Genomic DNA, 22494 nt, shown 5'->3' on the forward strand with positions numbered 1-22494 from the left:
AAATATGTTTTAAAGGATTCTAAAATCAAATTGATTTATTTATTTGTGCCCTGTCTCATTACAGAAAGACTTGAATCAGAAGAAATGATTTGCTAAATTAAGACTATTAGTAAGACAGACAATTTAAAAGATAAGACCACTATGCAACAGTATAGATTCCTCAATAACTAAAAATAGATCTATCACACGACCCAGCAATTCCACTCCTGTGTATTTATTTGAAGAAAATGAAAATGCTAATTCAAAAAGATATATGCACCCCTCTGCTCACCACAGCATTATTTACAATAGCGAAGATCTGGAAATGGAAGCAACCTAGGTATCCATCGATAGATGAATGGATAAAGAAGATGCAGTGTGTAGACACACACACACACACACACACACACACACACACAAATGGAATATTACGCAGCCATGAAAGAGAATGAAATGGTGCCATTTGCAACAACATGGATGGACCTAGAGAGTATTATGCTAAGTGAAATAGATCAGAGAAAGACAAATACCATATGGTTTCATTCATACATGGAATCTAAAAAACCAAAACTAACAAATAAACAAAATAAAAACAGACTCATAGAAAGAGACCAAAGGGATGATTATTAGAGGTGAGGGGGTAGGAAGATAGGTGAAAAAGATGAAGGGGAATATAATCAATAATATTGTGACAAGTTTGCACATTGACAGATGATTACTAGTAGGGTGATCACATTATAAGGTATGGAGATATCAAGTCACTATATTGTACACTTGAAACTAATATAACTAATATGATGTTATATACCAACTATACTTAAATTAAAAAAAATAAAGGATAAAACCCAATTTAAAGGAATAAGTCAAAATGATTGTTCTGATATCATTTCTATTTTTAAAAGTATTTAATACCTTATTTGACGATTTCCTGTAGTGGGAATGAATTCTAACGGAAACTTTCCAGTAAAACCAATGCTGGATGCAGCATTAAAAAACAAAAAACCAATAAAACTTTAAAAATGCATCCATGTGTTGCCAATAGGGAGTAAGCAATGCTCATAAAAGCAGGAATAGAGTAAAAGTGGGAACCCAGATGAGCAAGAAGATCATTGAAGACAATGTTCACCTTGATGGCATTTGTAAGACAAGATAAACCTCAACTTTTCAAGGCTCCTTAAGCATGCAAAGACAAGAAACAAAGGCCAGGTTCCACCAGATATACTGATAAATTTTAGTATATTAAAATAAAAAACTTCAGTTCATTCAAGACCCATAAAAAGTGAAAAAAACACAGTGGAAGAAGATATGTGCAACACATATAACCAAAAAAAAAAAAAAGATTAGTATCTAGAACATATAAAAATCTCTAGAAATAAATATAACGAGAAACTACTCAAGAAAGAAATGGGCAACAGATTTGAGCAGACAAGAAGAAAAATAGTTCATAATCATATGAATGTTCAGTCTCTTTACTAATAAAAGAAATGCAAACTCACACCACCAAATGAGAAACCACTATTCACCTACCAGATTAGTAAATATGAAAAAGCCAGACAATTATTAAATTGGGTATCTTCCAAATATGCTTTCTTACCTTATAATAGGCCTTTGCATTGTTAAAAAGAAGTTGGAAATCAGCAGTCAGCAGATTAACATCATCATATTCTTCCATTTTTAGTTTCTGTTGGATTTTCATTAAGTCAATTGGCTGAGACACAACTTCATAATAGTCTGGTTGATTTCTGTTATGATTAAAAAACAAATTAATCCAAAGCCTACAAAAACTTGTATTTCAAACTATCTACGGTAATGTCCAAAATTCCAAGTGACAGAACATACTAGACTTACTGCCATTACTAGAACTAAAAGGGAATAACAAAAGCAAGATGCACCTACATGACCTATTCAAAATATTATACATATTAGTAATATAAAAATCTAAATTAACATCTCTGATGGTCTTTCATATGCTAAATACTTAAGATTTAGGGCACCAATGCTAAAACTATGTTAATGGTAACTTCTGCAAATGAAAATGGTTTACCTTTTATGGTGTTCAATAGTGGCTGCAAATAGATGTTTTAAAGCTCTTTATAAGCTTACAAAATGGACTGCCTTTCTTCAGTTAGTGACCACAGAACTTTTTTGTCCAAGTACTATCAGGTGCCTAATATACACAGTACTGCTCTAATATCAATTACTAAAGTTACAAAAGAGGAAGATGAGGCCCTTGGTACAAAGAGCTTACCAAAGATAAAAGGACATAAGACATATCCAAACAATTAAAAAAAAAAAAAGCATGAGAATGATAAACAGAAATTCAGTATAGTGATTATCTGCTGGAGGGGAAGATAATTAGGGACACACAGAACACTTCAAAGGCAGTTACAATGATAATTTCTTGAAGTTTATTTTTATTCTTTCTGGCTTTATTCAAATGAAGTTCCATGAGACAAGCAAACCCGAAAAATGATCTAAGTGACTATTTTTCTCAATTCTCCTTTGGGGGTAGGTAGTTAACTCCATTCTAGTGCATAAAAGGTAAGTTATTACTTTTGAAGACTGTCATGGTCATTAAGGCTTTAATCTCTCTCAGGACCTTGGCTGACATGTTATAGCCATATACGTATACTTAATTTTTAAAAACTTTTTTATTCTGACATAAAAGTCGCAGAATAGTAAAAGGAATGTTTTCTAAACCATTTGAGATAAAGCTGCTGACATGCTGTCCTATCACCTCTAAAGTTTAATGTGTATTTTCCCCAAACCAGGACTACCAGAAAATTAACTTTGATACAGTACCACCATCTAATCCTCAAAGCCCATTCGTATTTTGTCAACTGTTCCAAAACTGTCCTTATGGCAAAAGAATCAAGTCTAGAATCATAGGTTGTATTTAGTTGTATTTCTTTAGTTTCTTTCATTCTGAAACAGTTCCTCAGTCTTTCCCTGATTTTCATGACCTTGATACTTTGGAAGATTACAGGCCAGTTATTTTGTAGTGTCCCTCAATTTGGGTTTGGGTATTTTCCTGATGAATAGGTAAGGTTATTCTTCTTTGGCAGGACTATGACAGAAATGTTGCATTTGTCTCACTGTATCCTATCAGGTGGCACATGATTTCACCTTGTCCCATTAGATGAGGTAGAGTTTGGTCATTTGATTATTGTTGTGTCTGTCAAGCTTCTCGACTAATCGAATAACTTTTTCTCCTTGTACTTTATGGAATGATGCCTCCACACTATGTAAAAGCCCATTATCCATCAATTTATTCATTTATTTATAATCAATATGGATTCCTGGATTCTTATTTAACTCAGTGGGTTAAAAACCATTACTATAATTAGTTTGATGCTCAAACTGCTCCAGGTTTGGCCAACAGGAGTCCTTTCAAGATGGCTTCTATTTCTATGTCCTCTCGCCATGTTCCCATCACCCTTTGAGCACTTGCTTATTTTGCTGGCACCATCAGATGTTACACGCTCATCTTCTACTTTCCTTGCCCTTGCAAGCAGCCACTTCCCCAAAGAACTCTGGCTCCTTCTAGTGGTAAATGGCATTTAAAGACTGAGGTGCTAGATGTGCTCATTTCTACTGAAGGAAGACGAAGAATAAATTGAGGTTTGTAAAACTCTTATCAACTAGTTATAATTTGAGTGAACTGTAAAATTAAAAACATATGAGAGGATAAAAGGAAGACTCAATCTGCTTGCTGTTCAGAGAAAAGTGTAGAACATAAAGGTCTTCGTGAGTAAGTACCAAAGGCTCGTCCAGGCCTAACACCGATGTGTCAGTGGTGCCGGGGACCTTCCCGCAGTGAGCATTAGGGCTTTGGTAACCTGACATCCAAGATGGCTCTCTCCACCTGGGCCTGGTGGGCCACAACTGCTCCCTGCTTCTGGACGTAAGTAGTCTCTCGGGCTTGGGAGATTATCTCTTGACAACTGAGAACCCAGTGAAGACATGCACAGTAGTCCCTCGTTTTCCACGGTCTCAGTTACCACAGTAAACCATGGTCCGAAAATATTAAATGGAAAATTCCAGAAATAAACAATTCCTAAGTTTTAAATTGAATGCCGTTCATGCCATCCTTCTCTGTCCTGCCCAAGACGTGAACCATCCCGTTGTCCAGTGTATCCACACTGTGTGATGCTACCTGTTAGTCACGTAGTAGCCATTTTGACTATCAGATGGACTGTCGCAGTACCACAGTACTTGTGTTCAAGTCCCCGTTATTTTACTTAGTGATGGCCCCAAAGCGCAAGAGTAGTGATGCTGGCAATTCGGACATGCCAAACAGAAGCCATAAAGTGCTTTCATTAAGTGAAAAGGTGAAAGTTCTTGACATCAGAAGACAAAAAAATCGTATGCTGAGGTTGGTAAAATGTACGGTAATAACAAATCTTCTATCCATAAAATTGTGAAGGAAAAAGAAATTCATGCTAGTTTTGCTGTCACACCTCAAACTGCAAAAGTTATAGCCACAGTGTGTGATTAGTGCTTAGTTAATATGGAAAAGACATTAAATTTGTGGCTGAAAGGCATGAACAGAAAACCTGTTCCGACTGACAGCAACATGTTGCACCAGAAAGCACTGAGCCTATACTAAGACTTCAGCCCGGGATCCTCTGAAACAAGTGACACCAAGCCATTTATTGCAGGTAAGAGTTGGTTACACAGATTCAGGCAGGTTTGGACTGAAAACTATAAATATTACTGGAGAGGCTGCACCTGCTGCTGAAGAAGCTGCTGCCACATTTCTGGCAGAGTTGAAGAAGCTGACTAACAAGAAAGGTATGCATGTATATATGCAGGACAAAACATCCTGTATATATAGGGTTTGGTACTATTTGTGGTTTTAGGCATCCACTGGGGGATGTGGAACATATCCTCCATGGATAAAGAGTGGACTACTATACCTAGAAAAGACACTATCTCCTGGAAGCTGTGCTAGAGGACTCCTCACAAACGTTTTCAGAACTACCAGAGACAAAAGAAAGATCAGGATTCAACATTCCACTCTATATAATATGATCAAAACAAGGTCCCCACTTTCAAAATGAAATAGTTCTACTAATTGTTCTCACTTACAGAAAAGCATAAAAAAGTGAAAACTGTCCCCATTTATCCAGCGTTAAAAGTACGTGGTATTCTTCCACACTTCTATGCACATGTGAACACAAACGGGATTGTACAGTGCATGTTCTTTCATAACAGCTTTTCTCTTTAAACAGGTCAGTGAACCTTGCTGTAATGTGGATGCAGAACAGCCAAAGCATACCTAAAAGTTTTAACCAGAAAAGTGAGGAACACTAGGCCTGATGTGCAGAGCCTGTGGCTACCCCAAAGCCTGTTTTCCCCTCTTCCCAGGCTGATAGCATAGGTAGAAACGATCATATTCTCCAGCCTCCCTGCAACAAGTTCTGGCCAACGCAAGAGCTGAAGTGTGCGGTGTACAGGACACACCCTTACCATGTCTGTTTTTGCCTCCAGGCTCGACGGTAGTTGTGGTGGTGAGCCATCTCAGACCATGCTGACAAAGGTGATACCCAAGGACAGCAGAATAGAGACAGACAGCACCTGGGCCCTGAGGACCTCACAAAACAGGTCTTTTACATGAAAGAAAGCAATTTCCCTCGTTTCAGCCATGAATTTGGATGTCCTAGTACAGCAGTCTAATATACTAACCAAAAGAAAATGTCAAAAAGAGATTCACAATTGTGTAGTCCTGAGCGACAGTACTTCCCACGAACTCTGGAGAAAACATACGCGTTCCAGTGAAGGGCAGCGATGCCCTGAGCACAGCACAGGGGGCAGGTAGCAGTGCTCATAAGGCACATCACGGAGGCTGGAAGACAAGCTCCGGCACCCAAGTCCTCTGCCCTCTGCATTAGCCTGCAGGTTGAAAGCAGGCAGCAGAGGAGCAGTCCTTTTCCATGAGGGTTTTGTGTCCTCTAGCATGATGTTGCTCCTCTCTACGACATACTGGTTAAGAGAACAAGCTTTAGAATCATAAAGACTTGAGTCTGAATTCTGGGTATCTTTTAGTAGTTCTGAAAACTTGTGCAAGTTCTCATCTATAAACTGTGAAAATATAAATTTAAATAAGTTTTGGGAAACGCTTGGCACTGTGTCTAGCATGTGGTAAGCGATAAATATGGGCTTTTATTATCACATGCTAATTAAGTGACAACTTTTAAAAAACTGCTAATACTAAACCAACTGAAATCTGATGGTTACCTCATTGTAGAAGAGCCTTTCTTTTCTGGCCATGACTTAAGTCACAGGGCTCTTTCTCTTAATTCAGAATGACGACACTGTATCCTTGGTGGTTCTGCTCTTTGAGGTGAGAAGTTTGCTTTCAGCTAAACCTACAGCTTTGTTGGCTACCCACTGTGGCAATGACAATCACGAATGGATCTAAATCTTTAGTTAACTCATTGTTTCAGTTTCCTATAGCTGCTGTTGAAAATTACCACAAACTTAATGGCTTAAAACAACATAAACTTAGTATCTTACAGAAGTACAAAACAGGTCTCACTGGGCTGAAAAAGGAAGGTGTTGGCATTTCTTCTGGAAGCCTATGGAAAAATCTATTTTCTTGCCTTCTAGAGGCTACTTATATTCCCTGGCTGATTGCCCTTTCCTCCATCTTCAACGGCAGGAGTACAGCATCTTCAAATCTGACTCTTACTGCCCTGCTTCCCTCTTCCCTGTTTAAGGATTCTTGCCATTATACTGAGCCCACATGGATAATTGGATAATCCAGGATAATCTCCCCAACTCAGAGTAGATTAACAAACTTCATTTCTCTGCCATGTAATCCAACATATTCATAGGTTCCAGCGATTAGAACATGGACATATGTGGGGGGAACTATTCTATCACATGCACATATATTTTCCAAACAAATAACTTCAACTGCCAGAGTTTGAAGGGAATAGTGATGTTATTTTGACAGCAAGAGAGGAAGAACGCTCTAGTCAGGGGAAACATAGCCTCCACAGGGAGGTGTATGCAAAGTACATATTGGGGCCAGCAATTTGTTTTGCTTCACTGGACCACAGAAGTCAAGAAGTCAAGTAAGGGGAAAAAAGAAAGCAAAGCGAAAATAATCACTATGGCTTCTATGCATGTTTTGAAAAATTAATCCCTTTTAACTATGACAGCTACAACTTCACTGCTATCTTAAAGGCTATTACATAAGTTTTAAAAATATCGTTTACTCTCAAGGAACTACAGAAAGAAGAAACAAACTAAACCCAAAGCTAGCAGAAGGAAATAATACATAGCAATAAATGAAGTAGAGAACAGAAAGACACCAGAAAAAAAATCAGCAAAACTAAGAGTTGGTTTTTTTGAAAAGATCAACAAAATTGACAAACGCTTAGCTAGGTTAAGGGAAAAAAAAGATAAAATCAGAAGTGAAAGAAGGAACATTATAACCAAGGCTACAGAAATAAAAAGGATTATTAGAGAATACTATGAACAACTGTATGCCAATAAATTGGACAACTTAGAGAAAAATGGATAAATTCCTAGAAACATACGCCCTACTAAGACTGATTATGAAGAAACAGAAAATCTGAATAGACCTATAACTAGTACGGAGATTCAATCAGTAATCAAAAGTCTCCTGGCAATGAAAAGCCCTAGATCTAATGGCTTCACTGGTGAATTCCACCAAACATTTAAAGAACTAACACTAATCCTTCTAAAACTTTTCCAAAAAATTGTAGGAGGGAAAGCTTATTCTGTAAGACCAGCAATGCCCTGATACCAAAGCCAGATAAAGACACTGCAAGAAAACTACAGACCAATATTCCTTATGAATGTTGATGTAAAAATCCTCAACAAAATACCAGCAAAATGAATTCAGCAGCATATTAAAAGGATTATACACCATGACCAAGTGGGATTTATTTCTGAACACGATGGTTCAATCTATGAAAACTGAGGAAAGTAATGTAGCATATTAACAGAATAAAGGAGAATAACCATGTGATGATCTCAACTGACACAAAAAAAACATTTGAGAAAATTCAATACCGTTTCATCATAAAAACTCAACAAATTGGGTATAGATGGAAACTACCTTAAAATAATAAAGGCTATATGAAAAACCCACAACTAACATCACACTCAAAATGGTGAAAGGCTGACTGAAAGCTTTTCCTCTAAGATCAGACATAAGACAGGGATGTTTGCTCTTATCAGTTTTCAACATAATACAGGAAGTCCTACTCGGAACAATTAGGCAATGAAAAGAAATAAAAGGCATCCAAATTGGAAAGGAAAAAGTAAAATTATCTCTGTTCAGATGATACGATCTTACATGCAGAAAACTCTAAAGATTACACACACACACACACACACACACACACACACTTTAGAACTAATAAGCAAATTCAGCAAAGTTGCAGGACATAAAATCACCATACACAAAAATCAGTATTTCTATATTGTATTTCTAAACACTAACAATGAACAATCCCCAAAGGAAATTAAGAAAACAATTAATAATAATAGCATCAAAAAGAATAAATTAATAAATTAATAATAGCATCAAAAAGAATAAAATACTTAGGAATAAACCTAACCAGTTAAGTGAGAGACTTATACACTGAAAACTATATATTTCTGTAATAAGTTAAAGACAAATAAACAGAAAGATCTCATGTTCGTGGGTTAGAAAACTTAACATTGTTAAGACACCAATACTACTCAAAGCAATCTACAGATTCAACACAATCCCTATCAAAATCTCAATAGCACTTTTGCAGAAACTGAAAAAGCCATCCTGAAATTCATATGGAATTTCAAAGAGCCCAAACAGTCAAAACTATCTTGACAAAGAACAAAGTTGGAAGACTGTCAAGTTGATCTATAAATTAACCATCACAGGAAACTTACACTTTTTTATTTCAAAACTTACTACAAAACTGCAAGTATGGAAAAGATGTGGAGAAATTGGAACCCTGTACACTGACTGTTGATGAGAATGTGAAATGGTGCATCAATTATAGAAAACAATATGGTGATTCCTCAAAAGATTAAAAACAGAATTACTACAGATCCAGCAATCCAAATTCTGGGTATACAGTATATCCAAAATAACTGAAAACAGCACCCTCAAAGAGGTTCAGATATCACCCATATTCACTGCAGCATTACTCACAATAGCCAAAAGGTGGAAGCAACTCAAGTGTTTATCAATGAATGGATAAAACAAAATCTGACATACTCATACAATGGAATATTATTCAGCCTTAAAAAGGAAAAAAATCCTGTCACATGCTACAACATGAATGAGTCTTGAGGACATTACGCTAAGTGAAATAAGCCATTCGTGAAAGACATATACTGTATGATTCCACTTACGAGGACTCTAACTAACATGGTCAAATTCATAGAAAGAGAAAGTGTAATGCTGGTTGCCAGGGGTTAGGGGAGAGAGAGAAATGGGGTGTTGCTTAATGGGTATCGAGTTTCAATTTTGCAATATGAAAAAATTCTGAAGATCTGTTGTACAACAATGTGAACACACTTAGCACTTACTAAAGTGTACACTTAAGATGGTTAAGATTGTAAATTTTATCTTGTGTATTTTTTACAATTAAAAAAGTTTTTTAAATACACTTTACCACATCTTGACTATAAAAACAAATCAGACCCTAGTATCACTTAAACCATTCCTTTCAAAAGAAAACTCAGTTACCTAACACTTTAAACACAGACCCAAGACCAAATTCCTCCCACTCACCTTCCAACTCACCTTCGCTTCGGTGCCCGAATGAAGAGCTCACAGAGGAGCCTGCCCTGTTCATCCTTATAGTCTCGGATGGTGTTGTAGAGTTCATGGCACACAGCAATCTACACACAGGAACAAAAGAAAATCACCAGAAAAGTGAGCAGAAAGCCAGTGTGGGCATATGGATTATCTTTAATTAAAACGTACCCATAAAAGGCAAGGAGAAAAGAAAAAGGACAGATCCCCAAATTCCGACGTGGAACCCAAGACGGAAATATGCTGACAGTATCTCCCTTTTATTTAAAATAATTTAATTGATAAATTTTTTGGTATCTTTCATTAGATTTATGCTACTGGCAACTTCTTTTAAACTAAATCAGTGCATACCACTCTCTTGCTTAAAATCATCCAACCAAGGGGCTTCGTATTACTCAGAGAATAAAATCTAAACTCCTAACACTGCCCACAGAGTACGGAGGGTAACTACATACCCTGGTTGGGCACTTTGCGAGTCTCCTCCTCCCTCTTGGCCATCTCTCTGTAATTACCACACACCAAACCCATTCCTGACCCAGCCCCTCTGCCTGGAACATTCTTCCCAAGTGCTCTGCAGGGCTGGTGCCTTCTCATCACAGAGAAACCTTTCCTAAGATTTGGGCCCAAACAGCCTGAATCACCCCAAATTTTCTTCTTAGCACTTATCAACAGCTGAGAGTACTTTATTATTATTTATCTGTTCACCTGTTTACATTCTGCTTCCCTCCACACTGGAATCTAAGCTCCATGTGAAAACTTGGCTTGTCTTACACATGGCTCCATCTTAGTCACTAGAACAGTGCTTGGCACATGACAAGCACAGAGTTATTTGAGTGAACATATAATGTGACATACTAATACTCCTTATTCTTTCATAATATTATAGTATTACTGTAATACTTTTGGCTAAATATACATTTTTCATACAAGAAAGGTTAAGAATATCAATCCAGAGGGAAAAGAAATGGCAAAGCCTTGTATCTTAACTGCTTATCATTAAAGGAAGGGTAAGGAGTCATAGGAAAAGCAGGCAGAAACTGTGTGATGCAAGTTACTCACAGGATCTACCGTTGGAAGATTGGAAAGTCTCCTCCTTTTCCTGCTTGGGCCAGGTGTGGACACAGAATGGTGCCCGTCATCAAAGTCCCCACTGACGCTACTGGAAGGGGAGGTAGCTCTTCTTCTCTTGGAACCCATGGAATCCAACTTCTTCTGTAAGAAATAATTATCCATGTTCTTATATTTTAGACTCTGCCACCAAGCCCTCAGCTGGCCACCTGATATCAAGTTTCTGGTTCACTCAGGAGGGTATTTTAACTGTTGCAAAGATACTTGACTAACTGTAAGTTTTTTCAATAGAAGTCTTGGACTTTGTTGCTTTAGTCTCTACATTAACCAGAATGCTACATTTCAACTTGGATGGAACAAATTCAGCAAAAGTGTACTCATTTGTATACCACCAATTTTGAATGACTCAACCACTTTAGGTCCCCAAATTACCCTGAACTGGAGTTTGAAAACCCATGTGTAGTGATACACCATTGTGCTGGAGGTACACCCAGGTACAGCCAGTCAGCTCATCTGTTTTCCCCAGTGTGTCTTATAATCATGATCATTTTCTAGGTGGGCCATGACATGGTAAAGAATAGGAAGCTGTGCCTGAGGCAAATGAGTTGAACAAAAAGGTCAGGGGATGATTAATTTTCTAGCATTTTAGATGCACACTAACATTCTGAAAATAAATTTTCTCCACTCATTAAAGAAGGATCCACAAGACATACCCTTGGAAAAAACATAACGTGACTTGCCATATCTACGCCAAAGTAGCAAAACTGTGCTTTGAAACTTTTCTGTCAATCCAAACAAACTTGCTTTTCAGCTATAGGAAGTACTCTATCCCAGTGAATTCTGAGATCATAGCTTTTCAATTTAGTAGGTGATCTGGAAGAGGACCTCAAAGGTGAGCTTCTAGGTCCTGCCTGGTTTTCAGAAACTCACAAATATTTCTCTCAGTTTCAGGCAGGCTGCTAAGTAACTAATCTTAACTTTACAAATATACGCATTTGACCATAACACAGGAAATGTAATCATTGAAACGATCTGTTACAGCTAGAGGGAAAAGATGTATACTGGAAGGTCCTACAACATTTATACAATTTCACAACAGTATCAAACAGTATGTTGTGATTTCAAAGGTCTTTCTCTAAAGCTAAAAGGAAAAACTGATCTCAGTTTCACTCATCAACATTCAATTTTAGGAAACTAAGACACCCGCAGCTGAAAGAATAGGTTGCCAGTAGTAGGGAGAAAAAAATTGGGGATCTCCAGGGAATGAAAGCAGGAACAAACAAACCAAGAAATAAACAATCCTGGTATCCAACTAAGAAACAAGAAAGAGTCTCCTCTCTTCCTTCAATAGTCCATATGGTATTTAAAAAGAGCCCACTATGAAGATGTTCCTTCCTCTAGGCTTTGGTTTGTTATACAGTGTATTAGTTTGCAATTAGCTATAACTGGCTAAAAACTTCAAAGGGCTTAGGCTAAGGACAGCCAAGGTTTGTTGATTATTGTTTTATTTATAAAAGGCTAACTGGTTTCAATTCATTAAGATGAAGAAACTAAGGAGCAATCCTTTATAAACAATCTATGACAAGGACACAAGTGAATTTGATGAACATGAGAGGCAATCTTTATGGAAAGGATAACAAAATTTAAGAAAGGTGGAAGGGAAAAGGCAAGGAAGGACAGAAAAGGGAAAAGGTGTAGATGATCAGTAATTTACCAGCTTTACCAGAGCACAACCAGCGCCTCGAAAAGCCAGTCTCCTCATTATGTCTGAAGGCCAAGTGAAGCCAGTGGGAGAAGGCAGGGCTTTAGAAGTGCTGATTCAGTGATAATATATTCAAAACTGAAAGAGAAGAACAAGACAGAAAAGGGGAAATAAAAAAGAAGGGTCAGAAGGAGTAAAAATGAGTACGAATAGACAGAAAACATTCAAGGAGAACTGCTACGGAAAGATAAAAGAACTGGGGAAAATAGGCGTATCAGTTTTCTTGTGCCAATGAAACAAACTGCTGCAAAGGCTCAGGCATTAAAAGTACCTGATATTTCTTCCATTTTAAAACCAAATACTTGTGCTTAAAGAGGTCTCACTGAAGTTCCCCTTTACTCACAAGGAATGACTGTCAATTCCAGGAATGAAGCATGCCTGCCCAAATGCCCCCTAGTCAGTAAGAGCAGAGTTCAATCACAGAGCTGGAATGGAGAGCGAACACATGTGGAAGGCTCACATGTGACACCAAGGGTTGGCAAGCTGGAACAAACAGAGAATGGGTTCATGTGAGCAGAGTATGGAAAACTCCACCCCGCCAAAAAAAAAAAAAAAATTCAGAGAAAGACATTTCTTTCCAAAAGTCCTATCAGCATTGGGAAGGTACCACGTACAAGTTTAGGGAGGTTAAAAACAAAACAAACAAACAAAAAACTTCAACCATTTTGGTAGGTCAAAATTACTTTTATAAATAATCCGCTGAAAATCAAGTGACAAAAAAATATAAATCATTGGTGTATGCATACTTTAGACCATACAATATCCAAAACTCCTTGAATCATTAATTTACTTTGGTAAGTAAAGAAAAAGATGCAACTTAAGGATAATTTTCAAATATTTTTTTTATCCAAAGGACACTTTTTTTTTTAATTTATTGGGGTGACAATTGTTAGTAAAATTACATAGATTTCAGGTGTACAATTCTGTGTTACATCATCTATAAATGCCATTGTGTGCTCACCACCCGGAGTCAGTTCTCCTTACCAAAGGACACATTTTAAAATACATTTTGGAAGTTTGGCAAGACAGGAAATGTGGTCAGTTGGGTGGGAGGAGCAATAGGACCTGAATCCAGAAGACAAGAGTCCCAGTTTTTCCACCTCTAATTATCTGTTTGATGTTGCTTGAGTCACAACCGCAGCTCTGTTTATTCATTTCTAATATGAGAACAGTAAAGTGTACATATCTCCCTTGGATTGTTATGACAATGAAATGTATGTGAAATCACTTTGGAACTTCAAAGCACAACAAAAATGTTAAGTTTCAACTTTCGGAGTACATGCTCCGTGGGCACAGGAAAAGAATTTTATTCATTTTGCAGCCCTGGTTATAGAATAATATTTGGTATAGTTTGGGTGATCAATTTGTTTTTAATAAAGGTATTAAAAGGGCACTTACATGGGACATTGAAAAAAGTTTGTGTAATTTAAAAAGCCTGTGAGCATCCCGTCAGCAATCCTTTTTCCATGAAGAGGAAAGAAATAGATTCTGAAGCTGGATAACAAATTTTAAAATGGCATTATGTTCACATGTCCAAAGTCTGACAACCAACGATAAACTAAAGAATAACTTCATAATGTGTAACTGGGAAAGTATTTACTCAGTATAGACAAACGGTATATTTTGACAGTTTATAAACTTTTAGTACTCCGCTGTATTTCTAGTGATACTTATTACTGTAAACACATGCTTAAAACAAGTCGTGGAAAACACGATTCAAAGAAAAAACGATCACTTATAATCCTACTTCTCTGAGGAAAAAACACACTTATCTTTGGCGTTCACAGCATTCAGTATTTATTCTATGCCTTAGTTGCTCTTTTTTTTTTTTTAAACACAAGCGTTAACAAACCATATGTATTATTTTGCAGCCTGTTTTAACTTAAGGAAGATTCTTCCAAGTCAACATTCTTCTACACGATATTTGATGGCTCGATAGTTGTCTAACATCCCCATATGGATATATCACAACTTCCTAATCTTGGGAATTTGGGTACAATATTAATACCTGAGGTCTTCTGTACACTCCCAAAGCCAAAGAAAGTGGTCAAGGCCCTTTCATTTATCCACACATAAATCTGTTACTGTTTTAATTTAAAACTTTCTCTAAAAGATGCTTTTTAATCTTCCTTTGGATTTTAAAATATAAGCAATCTGTTAACAAGTAATACAGCAAAAATTATACTACTTTCTTATACTACTTGTATTGAGTTCAATTTGCTTCTGATATTTGGGAAAGAGTGCACTTCTAAATGGAAAAAAAAAAAACCTAAAAATCATTTTCTGAGGAGACCTCGTTTGTTGGAGAATAAGTTAACAAAAATGTTTTACTCCAACACGTTTCTGTAATTGTAAAAATTTCTATATCCATAATACTGTGTATTTGTCACTTGTTTTTCAGAATTTCTTCTACGTTTTTGCCAAGCTTCCCTTCTACGTCACCAATATGTACCCTATAATAACAAAACTATGCTTCCCTCTCAATAAAATATTTTAAGAGATGGAAAAATATTAAAAACAAGAAATGTACAGTTTGAAAACCTCGATTCTTTATGATGTTGCAGATAAGAAATATCGAGCGTCAACTACAAATACAAGTCCCATTGATAAAAATACTCGGTCTGAAACAGTCATCGAGGAAGTGTACCAAAAAACCCGCAAAATCACTAGAAGAGTTTGTGTCCGGACTGTCAAGAAACAACAAAAAAAGAAGGCCCTGACCTGCGGAGGAAATAAAACACTTTCCCGACCTGTCACTTGTAAGGGGGCACTAGGGAAAACGCTGACAGCTTTGAAGCTGCCCGCGACGAGCACTCGGCCAGCCGCCGGGGGCGGGAAAGAGGGGCGCGGGGCGTTTCCGGGCCGCGGAGCGCCTTTGTCCCGGCAGGCAGGTGCCACCCGGCTGCCGGGCCCGTCTCGGTGCCCGCCGCCGTGCCCCGCCCCACCTCGTACACCCGGCCAGACCGGCGCGTCCCCACGGCCGGGGCGGGGCCTCCGCCGCTGCTCCCGCCCGCTAGGGCCCACACAAAGGCCCGGCAGCCAGCCGAAGAGGGGCGGCCCCGCCCGTCCCCGGCCCGGCCTTACCCAGCCGCTCCGCCGCCTGCAGCCCCGGCCGCGGTCCCCGACCGCTGCGCCCCGCCCCGTGGCCGCCACGGCTGCTGCTATTGCTCCTCCGTCCGCGGCCGCGGCCGACACTCCAACACCCGCCGCCCTCACCGCCCTCACCCCTCCCGGTGCCGCCGCAAACCCAGCCCTGGCGCCGCCAAGCAAACCTGGCTCCGCGCGACATTGCGTGCGCGCGCACGCGGGCCGGAGGCGGCGCGCTTTACGGCGGCAGCGTGAGTGCGTGACGCTCGCCGGTGGCCTCAGTTCACACGTGGCCTCGGTGGAGGCAGGTTGTAGGTACTGCTTCTGCCGCCACAGCGGTTCCGACCTCCAGTATGAAGCGGCCGAGTGAGTGTGGTCGGGGAGCGGGCGGGGAGGCTCCTTTCCCTCTGATGGTCGACGAATCCATCAGGGTGCTGTTCTGCGGCTTGTTCTCTGTGGCAATGGGGATCTGCGGGTAGGCCATCGGCCATCGCCCTGATTCTGGTTAGAACCGAGTGTTTGAAGGAGCCACGTTAACCGCAGGGCCCATAATGGAGAAGGAGGACTGGGCCCCAGAGGTGGAGATCAGACCAGAATTTCGTGAGGAAACAGTGTCTGAGCCAGGTTTAGGGCTCAGCCTGTTCCCTTCAGCGCCACGTTCAGTCCGGCTCCAGTGAGGTCTGAGAACCGCCTCTCAAATCCACTGTTCGCCCGTGCGTTGTGATTCGTGTTGTTTGACAAGGAAGTGGATGTCGTTTTGGGTCTCACATTCCTGAGTACGATCCCAGGCTAAAATGAGAAGAGTGGGAGCAGGGAAGTTGGGCTCTACTCTGGGTCTGAGTCAAATTCTCAGGGATTTGAGTGGCATGTGTATTTTATGTACCCCACAAGATTCTTAAATTACATTTAAGAGCTTATTAATTACTTAACACCGAAAGGGAGGTGACCAAAAATTAAACAAACTGATCGTGTGTGTCTAATTTTTTTGTGATGTGTTTCTGTGTAGAGTTAAAGAAAGCAAGTAAACGCATGACCTGCCATAAGCGGTATAAGATCCAAAAAAAGGTAAGTCTTGTGCCTGGGAGAGCTATACCAGATATAATGCTGATTTCTGCCTCACCTCTCCAGGAGGAGGCCTGGATTATTATGATCTTATCTCACAAGCTCTTAGGTATCAAGAGTACAGTTGTGGGAAAGAGCAGTAATTCATTGATCAGAAAGTCTATAATTTTGATCAACATGTTAACCACCTCTGCAAAAAACTTCTGGTGACATTTTCTTGATGTTTTATGCATAAATATGTGTCTCCGAATGATACAATTACAGTTACATTTTTCTGGGTCATTTTACAGGTATAACTAAACTGCAGCCCGATTTGTTTCTCACAAGGATTTTGTGTAGCATTTTTGTAAACTGACAAATTTATTATGATAGGTTCGAGAACACCATCGAAAATTGAGGAAGGAGGCTAAGAAACGGGGCCACAAAAAATCTAGGAAAGACCTAGGAGTTCCAAACAGTGCTCCTTTTAAGGAGGCTCTTCTTCGGGAAGCAGAGCTAAGGAAACAGCGGGTAAGATACCTTAGCTGAAATACTCAACTTTTTTTTTTTTTTTCATAGTAAAATAACAATACCAAGTCACTTTGGCTCACCCATTTCTCTTATGGTTTGACACAGCTTGAAGAACTAAAACAGCAGCAGAAACTTGACAGGCAGAAAGAACAGGAAAAGAAAAGAAAACTTGACACTAACTCTGATGTTGAGCCATCTAATGTGGAACTTGTGAAGGAGGTACGATTAGGTCTCTTGGTGAATGAGAGATGAGTTCTGATGTAGAAGTAAAAGCACATAACAGGGCAGGCATTGTGGCCTCCCTAATCAGTCATGGAAAATGGAGAAACAGGTTACAATTGCTGAATTTCTAATTCTGTGTTCTTTTCCCCTTGTCTTTGTCCTTTAGGAATTTGGGCAGTGCAACGCTAAGAACAAAGCCAAGGCAGGCAAACAGAATCCAAAGAAGTTGTATTGTCAGGAACTCAAAAAGGTATCTTAGTCTAGGTCAGTGTCTAAAATGGGTGCTGAGGTTTAAAAGACTAGTCATTCCTTTTTCCTGGCACCAACCTTATAAAGTTGGGAGTAGAGTTCACTTGAGCTAGAAGGAAGCCTTCAGCAAATTGGCTTATCCTATTTAGGGCCTTTTTGTTACAGTTAGCTGAAGGAAATATTCTTGTGGTTTTAAACTTTTGCAACAGAACAGTTCCCCATAAACATGATTTACAAAGGTGGTATTTGTGTTAAAGTGACATTGTGTTAAAGTGGCACAGTGGTTTTTAAAGTAAAGGAAAATACATTAGAGTAAGCAGTGTGAAAATAAGAGTCTAAAGTACTTTGTTGAAACCTAAGTGAAGTAGATCAAGAGGGTGTCTTGGTGTAGTTGCTCCCCAGCACTCCCACCCTTCATACCTGTTTTTCCAAGTTCATTCTCCCCTGTAAATAGAACTTGACTATGCTTTTCATCAGCTCTTGGCAGAGCCACAAGAGCTTAGCAGACTACCCAATTCACGATGGGAAGATTATATATTCAGACAGTGGGGGTGTTTCCGCTTTTGAAATCTACTTTAATGAGAGGCCAGAAGCTACTGAACAAACCTGTGTTTTACTTTCCTGGGAGAAATGAACGGACATTCTCCATATCACATTGTTGCAAAGTGGATAATTTCAGTATACTTGTGTGGAGGGTGTTCTGAAAGCAAGGGTTGCTCTTCTGATCATTTATACATTGACAGGTGATTGAAGCCTCAGATGTTGTGCTGGAAGTGTTGGATGCCAGAGATCCTCTTGGTTGCAGGTGTCCCCAGGTAGAAGAGGCCATTGTCCAGGGTGGACAGAAAAAGTTGGTACTTGTATTAAATAAATCAGGTAAGCAAAAAGGATGCCCTTTGTGTTCCATACGCACTAGTGAGGTATGAGGAAAACATCTGAACAGTCTGATTGTCACTGAAGACTGATAAGATCCAACTCTGACCTCACCAAAACCAGTGCATTTCCTTTCTTATTGCTAAAGACAATGCTGGACAGTGGGGTGGAGGTGTTTTCTACGTGTGGTTTCACTGGTTTCTGCTCTCCTTTTGCCATTCAGTACTTATCACCTTATTTAAGAGTGTAAGCTTCTATACTCAGCTTACTGCGTAATATATTTCACATAGGAAGTGATGATAGTGTGTCATTCCCCACACCTGCACAATGTTGATTGTGTGACAATTATTAGATAAAATGCATAGTTACGTATCGGTTTGAACAGCAGGAATAGGAAAACTCAGAGATCTGTGAAGCAGAAAGTAACAATGGGATCTAAAATTACTGTTGGGGTCAGTAAACATGGCTGCTACTGGAGAGTAAATTCTGGAAACATAGCCCTAGGGTTAGTAGGGTAATAATCTAGAGGTTGACTTAATCCTGAAAGGGTGAGCAGTACAGAGGAGAATTGAAGAAATACAGAGGTGTAAATATTGAACACTGTTAAGATAAGGATGGTATATGGTTGGAAGTTTGTGCTCTCCCCATCTTCCAGTTAAATCCTTTTGGGGGCGAAAACAAACAAAAGGCAAACCAGAGTGAAATGCAGTTTACCATGTTTTGCAAATTCATCTCAACAAAATGACCAAATTGGAGCATGTGTCTTATTCCTAATCTCTATCAGATTTGGTACCAAAGGAAAATTTGGAGAACTGGCTGAATTATTTGAAGAAGGAATTGCCAACAGTGGTGTTCAAAGCCTCAACAAATCTGAAGGACAAACGGAAGATAACCAAGGTACCCTTTACTGTCAGTGGCGGGGGATGTGTTTCTTTCAGATTTTTGGATGGCTGAAATATGATGAGTATACAAAATCTTGATTAAAAAAATGAGAACTTATAAGATCCAACTCTGATTTCATCCAGAGGTAATCTGAAAGGCATGTGATTTTAATGGCTGGGCTCTGAAGCCAGATTTTCGAGTTTTATATGATGGGTTGTCAGAAGTGGTTAAACTAATTACTTGCATTTTTAATGTGATGGTAAAGAGGAAAGCTGCTCCATTCAAAAGTGAAGTCTGCATTGGGAAAGAAGGTCTTTGGAAGCTTCTTAGAGGTTTTCGGGAGATGTTGGGCAAAGCTATTCAGGTTGGAGTAATTGGTGAGTTACAGTTCAACACATTTTATGTCTTAAAGTTCCAAGAACTTTTCCATGTTAAGAGTGTATGGGGTTGTTGCTAAACATAAACACTAACTTCTTGCCCACCTTACCGAATACATACAAACAATGTAAAGACAGAAATTTTAAGTGATTGCTGCTTAATTCTGTTTTTTTGCCAACTGTGCACTGTAGGAAGTTGGCTTCTAAAATCTCTTGGTTTATTTTAGTCGTCTTTTCCTGCTCTTATTACTTGTGTAAGAAATGAGTTTGCTAAGATTGACCTTAGTAATGAAGTGAAGACACTCAGATTCAACTCTGATCTTGCTCTACACATCAAGCAAGCATAAAATAAAGCAGTGGAAATGTTATCGTTACCAGCACTTAATGCCTTTTGTATCTGTGGATTTATTATACCATTTATAGGTTTCCCAAATGTGGGGAAAAGCAGCATCATCAATAGCTTAAAACAAGAACGGATATGTAATGTCGGTGTATCCATGGGGCTTACAAGGTAAACTGTGTTGTTCCATATCGTAGTGTTTCATTATGGATGAGTAAATATGATTGTTTTGGATATCTTAAGAAAGAAAATTTCCCATTCTTTAGAGGTGTCAGTGAAAGGAAGAGGGTTAAGCCAGTACTAGGCTTGGGGAAGAATTAGAGTGGAATAACTGCCCACAATCTGGTTTGAAAGACTGGCAAATAGATTGAGGGGGAAAGCTGCCTCAGAGAAAGCGATGCTTGAACCTGGCCTTGAAATGAATAGAAGTCTGCCAGGTAGAAGAGGGGAAACATTTATGCAGAGGAAACAGCATGTGTTTGGGTCAATATGTAAGCTATAACATGTAGTGCTTCTCTTTAGAAGGGGAAGGTGCAATGTTATGGTTTTAGATAAACATGAAGCAAGTGATGATAAACTGGATCTGACGGACTATGCTGAGTTTGTTCAATCCAACCCTGAGCTTCGTGTTCTGTCTCTTGTATTCCAGATAAACTAGTACCATCATTAATTACCATTTCTCTTGTTCCAGGAGCATGCAGGTTGTCCCCCTGGACAAACAAATCACAATCATAGATGGTCCAAGTTTCATTGTGTCTCCACTTAACTCTCCCACTGCACTTGCTCTGAGAAGTCCAGCAAGTATTGAAGTACTAAAACCAGTGGAGGCTGCCAGCGCCATCCTGTCCCAGGCTGATGCTCGACAGGTAAAAGAGCCCCTTTCCCTTAAGCTCTGTTTTTTCTGTTTATTGGAAGCATTTAAAGTAGAAAATTTTCAAAAATTTTTATATCTGCGCTGTATCAGATAAGTTTGTTTTTCTTTTTTGTTTAAGGTAGTACTGAAATTCACTGTCCCAGACTTCAAGAATTCTCTGGAATTTTTCACTTTGCTTGCACAGAGAAGAGGACTGCACCAAAAAGGTGGAAGCCCAAATGTAGAAGGTGCTGCCAAACTGCTGTGGTCTGAGTGGACAGGGTAAGGCTTCTTTCTGTAGGCATTTTGATGACCAATAGAGTAAAGGAACTGGTTTTTGACAAATCTTGTTTTTAATACCAGTGGCTCCTTAGGTTACTATTGCCATCCCCCTGCATCCTGGATTCTTTCTCCACATTTTAATGAGAGCATTGTGACAGACATGATGAGGGGCTGTAATCTGGAAGAACTGGGAAAGAACAATGCACACAGCATACAAGGTAAGCAAGGCTTGTGCTTGACTGCTGTCTTCATCAGCTGACGGGCCAAGCAAGGTCTCCATCTGTTTACATGTACTGTGTTCCTTTCCTAGCCATCAGGGGCCCTCGTTTAGCCAGTAGCATCCTTTTCCAGTCCTCGGGTCTAACAAATGGAATAATAGAGGAAAAGGACATACCTGAAGAATTGCCAAAACAGAAAGAGAGGAAGCAGGAAATGGCGGAGGCCTACGAAGGCATGGACGATGACCGGGAAAGTTCTAATGAAGAAGCCAGTGTACGTATGTTGTCCATGAATTGTTCAAGCTGAAGGAAGTTTTCCAGCATTATAATGTAAAACAAATGGGAAGGGACTGAAGGTAGAAATTAAATATGTCAGGATAGATTACCAAAAAGCCCCATACAATTTAGATATTTAAGTCCTCCAGTCGTTAGTTTGTGCATCCCATTACGTGTACCTTCAGAGACTTCCAAGTCATAATTACTTGGATTGAGTAGACAAGGGCTACTAATGTAGCACTGTTTCTTTGTCCCACAGGCAAAGAGCTCAGATGTGTCCCCTGCAAGAGAGACCTGGGAGGTACTGCCTGAGGAGTCTCAAGCAGGTGAATTGGGTGGAGGGGTCTTCTAACAAAGCAGAATGGTATGGAATTGTTTCTACTTTTTTAAACGTCACTGTTCTCATATAGATGAACAGTCTGCACGATGTGATGTCTTGGATGGAATGACTGAAGAGGAAGATGATGCCTACGACTTCAGTATAGACTACGTGTAACAACTGTCCTCAAAAAATTTGGTTTTTTTTAACATTTTGAACAGACTCTTAAGCTGTTCTATGTGTGATGTACCAGTTCATTTCCAGTGTGACATAAGCTGTGTAAATTTTGTACATGTGTATATGATATATTCATTAAAAAAAAAATCAGGCAATGTAGAAAGTGTCTGA

The 22494-nt window shown here is 39.3% G+C and overlaps 2 protein-coding genes and 3 non-coding genes across 24 annotated transcripts in view; 4 read left to right on the plus strand and 1 right to left on the minus strand.

Annotated features, from left to right (window-relative positions):
* PBRM1 (polybromo 1) overlaps window positions 1-15845 on the minus strand; it is a 104853-nt gene extending 89008 nt beyond the window's left edge. For 5 of the 20 annotated variants that reach the window (XM_033132522.1, XM_033132512.1, XM_033132524.1 and 2 more), the window contains exons 1-4: window positions 12549-12596; window positions 10826-10978; window positions 9755-9852; window positions 1574-1721 (exon numbers count right to left, since the gene is read on the minus strand). In XM_033132522.1, coding sequence (XP_032988413.1) covers window positions 1574-1721; window positions 9755-9852; window positions 10826-10978; window positions 12549-12596 — 447 coding nt within the window. Of the gene's footprint in view, window positions 1-1573; window positions 1722-9754; window positions 9853-10825; window positions 10979-12548; window positions 12675-12939; window positions 13082-15680 lie in introns of those variants that run through there. The other 15 variants (XM_033132529.1, XM_033132523.1, XM_033132526.1 and 12 more) reach the window with 13 other exon arrangements.
* Window positions 15846-15886: 41 nt separating this feature from the next.
* Window positions 15887-22476, plus strand: GNL3 (G protein nucleolar 3). The gene is made up of 15 exons (XM_033132533.1): window positions 15887-16049; window positions 16690-16748; window positions 17118-17255; window positions 17361-17474; window positions 17644-17727; window positions 18470-18602; window positions 19384-19496; window positions 19741-19858; window positions 20282-20369; window positions 20890-21064; window positions 21191-21333; window positions 21415-21551; window positions 21644-21825; window positions 22087-22153; window positions 22238-22476. Exons 1-15 carry the CDS (start codon window positions 16037-16039, stop codon window positions 22321-22323), a joined length of 1650 nt encoding a protein of 549 aa, XP_032988424.1. The 5' UTR covers window positions 15887-16036; the 3' UTR covers window positions 22324-22476.
* Window positions 18644-18720, plus strand: LOC117037366 (small nucleolar RNA SNORD19). The gene has a single exon (XR_004425512.1). It is a non-coding gene; the product is annotated as a small nucleolar RNA SNORD19 (small nucleolar RNA).
* LOC117037369 (small nucleolar RNA SNORD19B) lies at window positions 19544-19626 on the plus strand. The gene has a single exon (XR_004425514.1). It is a non-coding gene; the product is annotated as a small nucleolar RNA SNORD19B (small nucleolar RNA).
* LOC117037367 (small nucleolar RNA SNORD69) lies at window positions 20753-20829 on the plus strand. The gene has a single exon (XR_004425513.1). It is a non-coding gene; the product is annotated as a small nucleolar RNA SNORD69 (small nucleolar RNA).
* Window positions 22477-22494: the final 18 nt, after the last annotated feature.

Source organism: Rhinolophus ferrumequinum, chromosome 17 (assembly GCF_004115265.2).
Source record: "Rhinolophus ferrumequinum isolate MPI-CBG mRhiFer1 chromosome 17, mRhiFer1_v1.p, whole genome shotgun sequence".
Taxonomy (NCBI): Eukaryota; Metazoa; Chordata; class Mammalia; order Chiroptera; family Rhinolophidae; genus Rhinolophus; species Rhinolophus ferrumequinum.

Coding starts and splice junctions, on each gene's coding strand:
- GNL3 (XM_033132533.1), top strand. Junction 17,475..17,643: donor ATGTGGAACTTGTGAAGGAG/GTACGATTAGGT, acceptor TTTGTCCTTTAG/GAATTTGGGCAGTGCAACGC. Junction 19,497..19,740: donor ACAAACGGAAGATAACCAAG/GTACCCTTTACT, acceptor TTTAATGTGATG/GTAAAGAGGAAAGCTGCTCC.